At 37.9% G+C, this 13,825-nt stretch overlaps 2 protein-coding genes across 2 annotated transcripts in view; both read left to right on the top strand.

The window, feature by feature from the left end:
- tarsl2 (threonyl-tRNA synthetase-like 2) overlaps window positions 1-2,126 on the top strand; it is a 27,816-nt gene extending 25,690 nt beyond the window's left edge. The window contains exon 19 of the mRNA XM_015382972.1: window positions 1,723-2,126. Within this exon, the coding sequence (XP_015238458.1) occupies window positions 1,723-1,871 (149 nt within the window). The 3' untranslated portion in view covers window positions 1,872-2,126. The remainder of the gene's footprint in view (window positions 1-1,722) is intronic.
- A 2,878-nt stretch (window positions 2,127-5,004) lies between these two features.
- tm2d3 (TM2 domain containing 3) lies at window positions 5,005-13,609 on the top strand. The gene is made up of 6 exons (XM_015382971.1): window positions 5,005-5,166; window positions 5,489-5,590; window positions 8,403-8,563; window positions 8,645-8,819; window positions 12,231-12,306; window positions 12,406-13,609. Exons 1-6 carry the CDS (start codon window positions 5,022-5,024, stop codon window positions 12,569-12,571), a joined length of 825 nt encoding a protein of 274 aa, XP_015238457.1. The 5' UTR covers window positions 5,005-5,021; the 3' UTR covers window positions 12,572-13,609.
- The last annotated feature ends 216 nt before the right edge of the window (window positions 13,610-13,825 follow it).

Here is a 13,825-nt window from a genome sequence, read left to right as displayed (position 1 = left end):
CAAGCCATAGCCATGTCTGTTTTAGAGACTAAACTATCTCTCTTGTTTTAATCACCTTCTGCTCTTCCACTAATGAAATAGCATCACTGGGGACCCCTCGGACATGTAAAAAGTCGCCTAATTCCATCATTTTCTGCCAATGTGCCTCCCAAACAGTTTGCATCTTTGTCAGTGAAGCTGAGTGCTCCAACATCTCTTCCTTCATGGTGCCCAAGTCAAAAAGTCAGAATTCTGAGATTAATCTCAGAATTCTAAGAAAAAAAGTCAGAATTCTGAGAATAAAGTCAGAAATCTGACTTTTTTCCCATAATAAACTGAAATAATATTTAAATATCAGTTAACATTCCTCTTCCTTACTTTGGGAACCTTTAAATCCCACATCTGATTTAGAGGCTACAGTATTAATGCAGTTCTAAGGAGTCAATTTTGTTCCATTATCTTTGCAAGGAAATGATGCATTTTTTAAATTGAAATTTAAAACATCTTAGTCGAAAAAGGTTTCGAGAGTTACTGTGCTGTTTATTCAAATTTATTTTCTTGTTTTACACATTTTCAAATTGTTTTTTTTCTTTTGCATATTTTATATGTTCAAATTTTGTTTTTTGAAATTTTAGTTTTTCAGATTTATCAATTTCATTCTTTTCAAATGACATTTTACGGATCACATTCTCTGTACTTCTGGGGCCGAGCTTCTCCTTAGAAGTCGCGTTTCTGTTGGTTCGCATTGGGACATTTTTTTTGGGCAATGTGCATGTCAGAGGAGAGCATTTGTGTTGGGCTTTTCAAACCCAAGCTTTGAAAGAATAAAAAAGGAAAATATAAAGTCTGTACAAAATTTACAAAATAAAGTTTGTAAAAATAAAAGATGTTTAAAAAAAACAAGAATTAGAAAAAAACTAATTTGAGAAACCTGTAAAGTTACTCCCTTCAAAAAACTTTTACCGTATTACATTTTTTTCCACAGGTGATCAGAAAAATTAACATGGCTGATTGCAGGATAATGTTTGTAGAAAAGCTGTTTACAGGATACAAAAGCTCAACGCAAAGCATCTGAACGATCGATTTTAAACTGCTAACTCACAGTGAAAGTGGCCATAAATCATAAGCCTAACTGTAATTTGATGGGTTTTTTCTCCTATGTGACCATCTTATGTCTCTGATGGGTCAAAAAATACAATATAATCGAATGTTTAGGGGTTTATAATTATAATAATTGCATTTAAGTATATGGTCAGCTCTAGTAATCAGTTTTTTTGATTGCTTAAGGAGTTTTATACTTTCCTCAACAGGATGTCTGATTATGTTATATTATTTCTGCTCATTTAAACTTGCACCGCAAATGATGTGAAATCATTTAGATTACTGATTATCTCCTTATCTGTTAAAGCCAAAGAGGTCCTTAAGTAATAAAAAGGTCCATTTATATTCATTTATGCCACAATTTAGCCTCAACTGAAGACTTTATCCTACATTTACTGACGTTTCCAAAACTTGATGTGGTCACTATTAAAAATGATCAGTAAAATAATGAAAAGATAGATCAACCTTTTCTGGTCTGTTTTCTTTAGTTTTTTTGCTGCTTAGAAAAGAAATATTAGATCAAAATAAACGTCCCTTATTACACCAGTTGAAGCCAAATGGTCACACAGACTGGCTGACCGGGCGCGTTAGGGTAGCTGTGCTCCTGGTGTTATGTCAAGCTGTTGTCTTGTGTCTTGGCAGTCGTCGGGGAGAAAGAGAAGATGACTAACAGCGTGAACGTGCGCACGAGAGACAACAAGGTCCACGGAGAGCTGCCGGTGTCTGAGGTGATCGCTCGGCTCTCCCTGCTCAAACAGTCCCGCTGCCGGAACGCTGAAGAGGAGTTCTGATGAAGATGGAGGGAAAACAAACCAGAGCGGGTGGTTGCTTTCCTGGGGCGCGGAAGTTTAGTTAGAGGAGCAGTGAATGGGGCAGATGATGGTGTTTGTTTGGACAGTCAAGCGAAAACCGACAGACATGGAAAATAATCTTGTGTTTGTTAAATGTTAAAAAAAGAGGAAGTTTTGCCGAAGAGATCATCTGTGAACTCTGGAGGGGAAACAGTAGGTCATTTGAAGGAGCCTGAGCTGATCAGTTATAGATGGAGTGTGATGAAAATGATGTGAAATGATGCCTATTTTCACAGAGAACATCCTTCACAAGGATAAATAAAGAGAAAAACATCTTTAAAAATTGGTTTTTGTTTCACTTCACACCAGTGTTTTTACTTGTGCAATTGTTCACTGCTTGTCCATTCTCAGCGCTCAATAGAATCTATGCAGCACATTAACTAAGATCCAGCTCTAAATCAATTAGACTAGTAGCATTTTTGTAGGAGCTGTAATATTAGGTATGCATGTGTTTGTAACATGTGGGGCTTAGTTGCTTTGGTGACAGCCAGTACTAGAGTTGAGGTGGGGATGGCCTCCCCCTTCTTAAAAAATTGTAAAAATCAACCCCATACCATCCCCTTTGACATTTTATTACTGAATATGCAAAAAAACTCTACTTTATATTAACAGTATTGGCAATAATAGTGGGAGAGTGGCGGCCTAGTGGTTTGGGCATTGCGCTTGGAATCCAGAGGTTTTGAGCTCCAGCCCCACTCCCACAGACTGACACTCTGGGTCCCTGAGCAGGACCCTTAACCCCACACGGCTCCCTGGACGCCACACTATGGCAGCCCACTGCTCCCCAAGGGGATGGATTAAATGCAGGGAGTTAATTCCATTGCTCTGTACTTGTGACAGTGTAATGACAATAAAAGCTGAGAAAAAAAATTTGTATTAATAACATTGCCCTTTCGACATTTGGCGGGCTGTGGGCTTACAAGTAGCCTGAGCAAAATAAAATCAAAGAAGTGGCCTAGCATGACTATGAAGCTGATCCCAGAGGAAACTTTGCAATCTACTATAGGGTGCCGTGGTCAAGGTCAATAACCGGCGTACCTGACCTATAAAAACAATACCATGCATATTGCTTTAGGTTAATCGACTATATTAATTGGGCTATGTTGCTTCCACTGGTGACAGCAGATTGCTTAAATTGGCGTGTTTACCTGCACTCCGCAGTAGAGAGGGGAGTGAGGTAGCCATATTTTATGGACCGTTTGCTTTAGCATTTAAATCAGGGTCACATCATGTACTTTACGATCTGTTGTGAGTGATATGATGTAAGCCACTGGATATTATTAAAACGCAAAGCGTATTCATGGATTCCATGTGCATTTCTGCTCAAGGTAGCAGTGCGTCACACACATACGGGACCCTGTTATATAAGGATTTGCTAAGGAGTCGCTACAATTTTATGTACTCTACCGTTCAAAAGTTTGGGGTCACATTGAAAAGTCCTTATTTTTGAAGGAAAAGCACTGTACTTTTCAAAGAAGATAACTTTAAACCACGGTAGTCTTAACTTTAAAGAAATACACTCTATACATTGCTAATGTGGTAAATGACTATGTCTGGTTTTTGGTGCAATATCTACATAGGTGTATAGAGACCCATTTCCAGCATCTATCACTCCTGTGTTCTAATGGTACAATGTGTTTGCTCATTGGCTCAGAAGGCTAATTGATGATTAGAAAACCCTTGTGCAATCATGTTCACACCTTTGAAAACAGTTTAGCTCGTTACAGAAGCTACAAAACTGACCTTCCTTTGAGCAGATTGAGTTTCTGGAGCGTCAATTAAACGCTCAAAATGGCCAGAAAAAGAGAACTTTCATCTGAAACTCGACAATCTATTCTTGCTCTTAGAAATGAAGGCTATTCCATGCAAGAAATTGCTAAAAAATTGAAGATTTCCTATAACGATGTGCACTACTTCCTTTAGGGGACAGCACAAACAGGCTCTAACCAGAGTAGAACAAGAAGTGGGAGGCCGCGTTGCACAACTGAGCAAGAAGATAAGTACATTAGAGTCTCTAGTTTGAGAAACAGACGCCTCACAGGTCCCCAACTGGCATCTTCATTAAATAGTACCCGCAAAACACTAGTGTCAACATCTACAGTTAAGAGGCGGCTGCGGGATTCTGGGCTTCAGGGCAGAGTGGCAAAGAAAAAGCCATATCTGAGACTGGCCAATAAAAGACTAGGAAAAAGATGGTCAAAAGAACACCGACATTTTGTGGACAGATGATTCCAACTTTAAGGTGTTTGGATCACAAGGAAGAACGTCTGTGAGACGCAGAACAAATAAAAAGATGCTGGAAGAATGCCTGACGCCATCTGTTAAGCATGGTGGAGGTAATGTGATGGTCTGGGGTTGCTTTGGTGCTGGTAAGCAGGGGGGTATAAAAAAAAAAAAGTGGAATCAACCAAAACTTTCATGATCCAATGCAGTACCTCCGTGCACCTCCTGGGGGTTGCAGACCTCCTGTTGAAGACCTCCACTCTGACAAATTAATGAGTAACTGAGAAAGGTTTATTTGTAAAAGAAAAAGTAAAGTTGAGGAGTCTGCATTGTACTTGAAATCATTAACCTTTGTGCTACTTTGTTCTTTAAAGCTTTGATAAAAGACTCATGCAATTTGAGGAGCACAGAAGGCACAGGGTACATGTTGACCCCTTTGTGAGACCCACATTAGCGTTATAAATGAGAAACCAAGCCTCTGCCGAAACCCGGGACCTTCAGATCTTCAGTCTGACGCTCTCCCAACTGAGCTATTTCGGCTGTTGCACAACGGACCAGCCCATAGTAAAATAATTTAATCTATATTTATATTTAAACATTTTATCCTCTCCTAAGTAATTTTGTCCCTTTTAACCATCCTTACTTGATGGAGAACAAGGATGCGTTCACTGAAATCCAATAAAAATGTTCCACGACAGCTACCATATTTCTTCGCTGATTTCACCCGAGTTATTTCAAAATAAATCTGGTGAAAAATAAGTTATTCAAAGATATATGTTTATATTGGTCTATTGGTTCAACGAGTAAAGAAAAAAAGAACTGAGAAGATAGTCAAAGAAATGCGTTCCTTCGTAATTCCTACGGGTCATGAATGCAGCAGCTGCTGCTTCTTGTTCCGCAGCAACAATGGCTACCAGCTGCTACTTATGGAGACCAGACCGAGGACGAAGCTGGAAACATTATGGAATATTTGTCATTTTGCTGATGGATTTGGTATTACAGTGCGTAAATGGTACGTTCAAAAATATAATTTATTCAATAAACAGCTTATAGCCGTTAGTTTTGTAAGCATAGCTAGCAACACGGAGCTAGCATAGCAAGCTAGCTGCTTTTGAATGAAAATACTGACCGATTTGAGCTGATTAAATCCTTTTAAATTACTTTTAATAAGAATCAGTCAGCTTTTGAAACTCGTTCGGACAGAGTTACTGTTGCCTCTTTTCATCCTGGTGAAGTAGGAAATAATTGGTGATAAGTTTTCCTAAATAAGCTGCGTATTTTATGCTTTTTTTTTTTTTTTTTTTTTTTTTTTTTTTTTGTTTTTATGTTTTTAGCTTACCTGAGTTCACCACATGATGGCCAGGATCTTCCGCACACAAGAGATGCCCAGCAAGGATCTATCTTTACCAGCCCGGTGGTCACTGCTGCAGCCTCTGGTAAGTTTAACAGATGTACGTTTATCATCAGTAATATACCCTTCGAGATGTTTTAGCAGATTAAATAATTAAATAGAATAGATAATCCCTACCATAACCCCCCACCCCCCCCACTCCCATAAATAGGAAAATTGTAAATATTATTTATTTTTAAATGAACAGCTCAATACCAAAGATGTTATATTAATCAATCACATTTCTGCTAAATTTAAATATTTATCCACATCATAGTCTTTAGGATAAACAGGTTAATATTACTGTTTTATTAAAAATAAATCTGGTTTAAATTGAAACCCCTCAGTTATGATATAGATGCAAATGATTGTAGAAGATATTCTGCTATCATTTTCCAAATCTAGATACATCTCTAAAGAAAAAATGAAGGGAGGGGAAATATTCAAATTTCCAGATTTGTTTCTTCATCCACACAAACTTTTTAAAATATGAAAATTTCATAGAAAACATTTCTAAAACTGTTAAAGTGAAGCTCATGGGTTATATGCCAGCCCACACTTCCAACAGACCCTGGAGACTCGTTTAATTATGAAATGTAAAGTTTTATTTTAGTTCTCTTCGTTTCTGATGTCTCTGGTTTAGTTTTTGAAGCTGAGATTTGGCTGCAGTCCAAACCTGTCGAGTGTGTCAGCTCCCATTTTTCCCTCCTAACTTTCCAATAATATGATTGGATACGACTCTTTGTGTACAGCAAACTTGACTTAGCAGTGATTTTTTATTTTTTATCTTTTTTGTCTTGATTTTCTACTTTAAAGATCTTCAGAGTAATTGACTTTTAGATAGGACTGAAACAATTTCATTAATTATTGAAATATTCATCAACTAATATAGTCATTGAATAATTGTTAGCTGAAGTATATAGACTTGAAAACCTGCCTTTAGTTGACAGAGTGACCGCCTTAGAGCAGCAATTTGATCAAAATTATTAAAAATATATAAATATTTGCATATAAGAGAACATTATTTTTTCCGTCTGTCAATCTGCTCTAACCAGAAATCCTCAAGTGGAAAAGTTTCAGTTTCACTTGGTTTAATTCGGTAAAAAAAAAACTTCTTTAAGGATCCTTTTGCTATCCAATTATTAATCAATTAAGCAAAAAACATTAGCAACGGTTTAATTGATTAGCAAAATAGTCGTTTTAATCACAACCCTACTTTTACAGGTGAAATTGCCGTAAGCAGGAAAATAATCAGTCAAATAGATAAATATTATATGAAAATATTTGCCTGTCTTTCTAAAGTTTTCTTCACAAATTCCCCACGGTTGTTTGCTCTTAGCATATGTAGCTTTTTACTGTTTGTAATAATTCCAGAGCAAAGGCATATCTAATGTGCCCTCTATAAGTAGCTTATTGTGGGGGTGTAATGCATCAAAAACCTGGTTTTCTTTCATCAAAAATTTAGCCATAAAAGTAAAACAAGCCGGACTGGTTAAAAGTTTATGAAAACATTGAAATGAACATTGCCTATTGAACCAAGATCTAACACAGTTTTTTTAAACAAAATATTAATAACAATATTAGTAATAATCTTTGATTATATTAATGAACTTATTTAGATGAATACATAAATCAAAGTGAATTCATTATAAACCGAAAATGCATTACTGTGCTGCTCTATGATACTTCCGCTCACTGCTTTCAATTAGTAAAATAAGAAAAAAATCAAATCACTTGTATTCTCTCTCGTGGCTCTTATTTTCATTTGTCCTGTGTCCATTCAACTGAAAAATATGTATAAATAAAATACAAAAATCTATGGCACACAGACAAAACAATACTTCCTTCAAAGACAAATCACACCTTGTACAAAGAAATAAAAAATTTTTGTGCGGAATCACGGCAGTGGACCCAGAATTCAGCCAGAGGTTTGAGCGAGGGGGCTTCAATCAGCCTCTGCTGAAACCTGCGTGCAGCAGTTGCGGAGTGCAGTTAGTGCACTCTGCCTCCTAAGACAACCGACTTCAGCCCAGCTTGGATTGTTAAAGAGGGAAAAGCAAAAACCAAAACAATCCAAACATGCAAAGCAGGACAAAAAATTTTAAATAAAAGAAAAACAAAATCATGTTTTACTCTGGGAATGTGGTGTTGGTGCGTGCAACACAACCGCACCAACACTACATTCCCCACAATGCAACGGTAGCCCGCAAAGTCACAGCAGCATGCAAACGCGGCCATGGCCTGTTGGCCGGTTCTAATGGTAATTAAATACCATCCAGGGGGCCGTGGATAAACAATTCGCTGGCGGGATCCGGTCTAAGAATAACATTTTATCCTTAAATGAAGCTTTAAAATTGTTTCTGTTTTTCAGATAGATTTTTTACAAATTGCATTTTTTTTTAGATTTCATTTTACAGATCAGATTCTCTTCACTTCACGCCCAATATGAAGCTCTCGCTCTTGGACAATAAAAAAAATCCTGCTGCTGATGTCCAGCAGACCAATAGGAATTTGTCTTTGCTCCTCATGCAAGATGACAAGCCTGCCTCTAGAAATGAAAATAATGGGATCTAGAAAATGTAATTTGAAAAGAATACAGTTTGCAAAACTTTCAGTCCTGGATTGTTTTTTTTTTTTTTTTATTAATTATTTTATTTTTTTACTTCCATTTACAAAGCCTGTTCTTACAATAATGGAACAAAGATCACTCCATATTTGGTTCTGTCCAAAATCAGCCATTGGTTAGAGGTCAACAGAGGATCTTTATTGTGTTTTAACAGTGTTAGCGTCTTGTAGCCAGTTATTGTTTTTATCACCTAAGTTGGTGTGATTTGTTTTAAATCCAAATGTTTGTGCAGTTTCTCCAACAAGTGGTGTGAGCTACATTCCTAAATGTCCAAGCGGAGGTCTGTGCGATCGCCTGCCAGCCAGCTGCATTCAGTGCGACTACCATCACGACTGCACTTATGGGAAACCAGCCTCTTTCACTTGTAAACCCAAGAAAGGTGTCCACTGCATAGTGAGTAGCAGTTTCTCTATGAGTCGACTTTACACAAAAGTCTGAAGAAACGTTTATTTATTTAGTTTTTCATATTTGCAGGGAAAGTCCGGAGCCCAGCAGAGTAACTTTACTCTCTCCATCATCTGTCAGTTCTGCTGGCAGCTGGACCCATCTGAGTACCGCTGCTCCAACTCCACCAGCTGCATGACTGTTTCCTGTCCTCGCAGGCGCTACAACGCCACGTGTGACGTCTTGGACCACGTGCATTGTTTAGGTAGGACATCAGATGGTCTGAAAAAAGGCTAATTTACCTTTAGCAACAGAGGGATAACATATACCGAGTTGACTCGGTACATTCTACATCCACTCTGAACTTAAAGGGATTTTTTTTTTCCCATTGTAGGATACGGACAGTTTAAGCCTTTTTTTAAGATGCTTCGTTACTGCGGAGTGACTTTTGTTCGATTAATTTTGCAAGCAAAGAGCACACGTTGTAGATGGAAACTTGAAAAACGCATTTTGGTAAACTGAAGTAAAAGAAATGCATCCAGAAGATTTACTTCTGGAATGTTTGCGGTTTTTAAAGGTGGCTGCTGTTTTCTAAGATTGTTTAAAAAAAAAAAAAAACAGACATAATTTTTTATATTTTATACTTTATTGCTTTTTTCAACTTTTAGTTTTAAAATTTTTTTTTACAGTGTTCTACAAATTGCAATCTTTCCCAAATTGCTATTTAAGAACAGGCTTATTTAAAAAGAATGCAATTCATAAAATTCAATGAAGCATAAATCTGAAAAAAAAAAATAGAATAAAAAAATAATCTGTAAAAAAAAGAACCTTTTTGAGAAGAGAAATTGAAAATTAAAATTGAAAAATCCAAATCTGGTCAGGTTTTAATCAAAATATTAAAAAAAAAAAAACGTTCCCAGTTTTATTTCTAGATTGTATTTCTCCCCCCAATTTACAAGATATGTTCTTTGCTTCCAACAATAATGGAACAAATTTCACTCCATATGTTTCTTTCTAGTGGAGCTCTGAGTCATACAAAACTTTGCATTGTCTACTTCCATTACATAAACAGAGTAATGAAGAGCGTAGGATGATTTATTTTTCCTATCTCATATGAAAGCATACTTAAATTGATATAAATCAAATTAGCTTTGAAAGCAGGTAAAAAGCAGTGTGTTGAACCACTTTGTGTGTTCTTTGTATTTCCTACACTTTTAAGGACAAGAGTATGTGGGTTATATTAAGTGGCTGAATACAGCCGTCTGGGCTGTTTTCAGTTTATAGAGGATGTTCTTTTTTCCCTCTCACTGGTTGAAAAGAAGTTACTACTGGAAAACAAAGACTGAAACACCATTCAGAAAAGATAAAAAAAAAAAACTGGTATGCAAACGTAGATGTCAGCTCCATTGTTTGCCGCTTTTTGATGATTACTCTGAGAGAATATGGCTTCTTTTTATTTTAGCTTTTTAATTGGATGGTAAATGCTTTTTTTTTAAACTGTGCCTTCCTTGAAGGTTATGTCTGTTTAATTTGATTCTTGGTATGAAAAAAGCAACAATCTGTGCCAGTAGACTTCATGATGAGATTTCTTTTTTTTTTACTCGGCCAAACAGCACTTATGACTAAAAAGAATCACCTTAATTAGGCCCAATTTGAGTTTTATTATAGCCTTAGCTGAGGGATATTTAACTCAGAGGGTCTTTATGCATTCACAATGCATAATTATGCCCCCCCCACACACACACACACACTTCTATTGGACAGTTTTTCAAAAAGTAAGAGGTAAGAGTAAGGCTCTTATGTTGATTTAACTGTGTTTTAGAATTAGTTATCGTGAATTTTTCATTTTTTTCTTTATTAGAAATGAGACAATATTCATTCTCTATCGACTTGAGGTTTTCATAGAGGGTGGGGGATTGCTTTTTCACATAGGTTATATGCCTTTCCGACACGGGAACAGTCTGTTTTTAGTGGCAGTGGGAACAGCTCACCGATGTGTGTCTACCAGGTTCAAACGACTCGGCAGGCGGCCCAGGTTAAAATCATCTCAGCTCTGATCAGCATGCAGTGGGAACAACAGACTTGGGTTGACCTGCTAATTTATGTGATACCATTGAATGCAACGTATGGACGCCAAAACGGCACCAGTCGAACGGCTCATTCTTATCTAATGAGCAGAAACAACTCTGTTTACATCCGATAAACATGGGGCAGCAATGGTGCGAGGAATTCAGACAAATAATAGAGTGAAACAATAAAGCACACTGACTACGCCATGTTGCTCTGCATTGTTTACTTTCCTGATTTCTGTTGCACTGGTGACATAATCAACATTAACCCAGTGTGATATGTCAAAAGACACACAGCAGTAGGGGGACAAAGGGGACGCAGCTTGACAGCAGTTTGTCAGACTGAGCTTTTTTTGTCAATCTGAACGGAGCCAAATGCTGATTGTTAGCAGTTCTACTTGCTTTGAAAAAGCTGCGTTAACCCGCTAATTTCAGTGGGAAAGAGGCTTTAGAGACCCAGTTGGTGGATTGTTGTAGAGATGTTTTTCTCTCCACAGAGGATCCCTGAAGCTCTGACAGAATAATCAGCGTTTTTAATCTTCCTCCCTGACTAAGGTGGGAAAATACGACCTAGATCCTTTTTTTCCCTCATATTTTCCTTTTTCATGGCAGTCAGAACGGCCCAATTTTGATCCTTTCACCCCCAAATAATTCAGATTTGAGCTGCCGCCAAACCTGATGCTAAATCTGATACATACCTGATGGTCTTTTTGCCGTCTGAATGCTCATGCCTTACGTCATCGTCCAGGCACACTGGAAATAGTGTGATCAGAATACTATCCCCTACTTATAATAACACTGGGATGCAGACTTCACTTCTGTAAACGGTGTGCTGCTGTGTGAGGTCTAATCATGTTCAATCAAGTTGATTTATCACAGCTGGACTCCATTGAAGCTGGAGAAACATGTGCAGGAGGGTTGGTGGAAACAGTTTGGGCCTCATCTTCATCTACATAGAGGTTTTCTGTTTGTAATAAAGCACAAAACAGATTTGAAACTAAGGTAACCAGACCTTAGCATTACGCTGCCACCCCCATGCAGCATGTTTTGTGCTTATTACGACTCAAATGACTGAGAATGCAAATATTTGTTGTAAACCCACAACAATGTATATATAACTCTGTAATAACAGGGTTTTGTGTGCAGACTTTGGAGGAAAAAGATGACTTTCATTGCATTTCGGAACAAGGTGGTAAAATAACTAAATGGCTTCTCCACTAGTTAAAGCTCTGCCCCGTCGGCTTCACTATGGAGTTTGTTCACTAATATCTCTGACAGCTTAGTTACCATCGGTTTGGTCAACAATTAACGGCTGTTTGCTGCTCTGTGGGATTTGGAGTAGTCAGAAGTTTTTGCATTGAAAGAAAAAATCTCTTCCTCTCCTTCCACTAAGCAATCATTCACTTCTTTGTGTTGGTCTGACAAATTAAACCACCGTTAAATGTTTGAAGGAGTCAAAGGAGGGGAAAATTAAAGGGGACGTTTGGTTTGGCAACAGAAGGAAAAAGGAAAATTCTTTCTAATTGAAAAAAAAGCCTCCTGAAAGATTTTCCTACTTTAAGTTTCAATATTAAAGCCTTTATTTTGAATGTGATTTTGTTCTGCAGGCAGAAGGCGCTTCCAGAAGCGTTTGTTCTGTAATTGGACCGGTGGATATAAATGGTCTACGGCTCTGGCGCTCAGGTAAGCCACTCCCAATTATTCATACAACACTGTGTCTGATTCAGGAGTTTGTTCTCACGGTATCTTTCAAATCTGTGTCTCTGCTCTTTCCTGCCGTAGCATCACTCTCGGTGGTTTTGGGGCAGACCGGTTTTATCTGGGCCAGTGGAGAGAAGGTCTAGGCAAACTGTTTAGCTTTGGAGGCCTGGGTATTTGGACGCTGATAGACGTTCTTCTGATTGGGGTGGGCTACGTGGGACCTGCTGACGGCTCGCTCTACATCTGAAGCCACGCTTCCCCGTTTGCATCCTGCTTCCGTCTCACACTACTTCACGTCGGTGCATCCAGCACATCAATCCAATCTGCTAACGGACAGGAAGCGTCGTCCTCGTCAAGCCAGCGGAGACTCGACATGCTCTGCTCCAATAACACGCTGTTGAGATGTGCAGGAGCAGGAAGAGCCGCCATAGTGGTGTATCCAGTGGGTTTTGATTTAAGCGGTAGTTAGACTCCGTTTCGCTGATACACATCTCTGGCTTCCTGTGGAGCGCTTCTTCTCTCACAGACATCCTGTCGCCTTGCACCACTTATCACTCCTACTTTATTGCAAGGTAAACGTGTCAGTAAGGGTCAAATGGTTGCCATGGCTGCAGAGCTTTTGATGATAACACCACTCACAAAAGACTGGTTGGAGGGTGATATTTCTCTTCTAAAAGCATGAAGATGCTGGGCAGTGGGGGACCGTTCACCTAACAGCTTGTTTGCATCGATTTTATTTTTTCCATCTAAAGTATTTGGCTGCAGCAGCTACAACTTTAAAGACATTAACCTGGAGTTAAATCTTCAATAATAATCATATTAAGGTTATGTTATAGTCTTTTCAAATGCAGTTTGTGATTTAAAAGAAAAAAACAAAGTTCCTTCTGTTGCTTCAGCTGTAAACGAATGAAACGCACCGATGTTTGTCCTGACAGATGCTGAAACAGAGAGGTGTTGGAGTTGCAAACTGCAGCTATTTTGTGGTTTTCTTGTGTAGATATTGGAGATGATATCCGCTGCACATTACTGGCAAACTTCTCCAAACACTAATCCCTGTAAGGAAAGTGCTTTTTATTTCTTTTTGTTGTCGTATGCTTCATGAAATGTTTGCTTTGCTGTTGTGACTGTAAACGTTTTTCTTTCTAAAAGTTATGTAAATAAAAGTGAATTCTACTCTACATTGCGTTTATATATTCTTACAGAGTGTTGTTTTGTATATGAGTATTTATTGGATTGATGGTGTTTAGGAATGGATTCAGGTTTAAGGAAAACATCAATGGAGAAATAAAAAATGGTAAAGATTAAAACGAGTAATCTGTCATTTTCACGTTCACACTTTTTTTTTTCCTTCCTCTTTCCTTTGACCTACTATTAATGTCTGAATACATGCAACCTATTAACAGGGTTCCCATGGGTCCTTGAAAGTTTTTAAATTTGAAAAAAATTAATTTGTGGTCTTTGAAAGTTTTTGAAAATGGCTATAAGAAGACACCGGACATGT

This window comes from Cyprinodon variegatus, unplaced genomic scaffold (genome assembly GCF_000732505.1).
Source record: "Cyprinodon variegatus isolate N-32 unplaced genomic scaffold, C_variegatus-1.0 Scaffold271, whole genome shotgun sequence".
Classification (NCBI taxonomy): Eukaryota; Metazoa; Chordata; class Actinopteri; order Cyprinodontiformes; family Cyprinodontidae; genus Cyprinodon; species Cyprinodon variegatus.
This window is presented reverse-complemented; position numbering and strand designations above follow the sequence as displayed.

Coding starts and splice junctions, on each gene's coding strand:
- tm2d3 (XM_015382971.1), top strand. CDS start 5,022: ATGAATGCAGCAGCTGCTGCTTCTTGTTCCGCAGCAACAATGGCTACC. Junction 8,820..12,230: donor GGACCACGTGCATTGTTTAG/GTAGGACATCAG, acceptor TTTGTTCTGCAG/GCAGAAGGCGCTTCCAGAAG. Junction 12,307..12,405: donor TCTACGGCTCTGGCGCTCAG/GTAAGCCACTCC, acceptor TTCCTGCCGTAG/CATCACTCTCGGTGGTTTTG.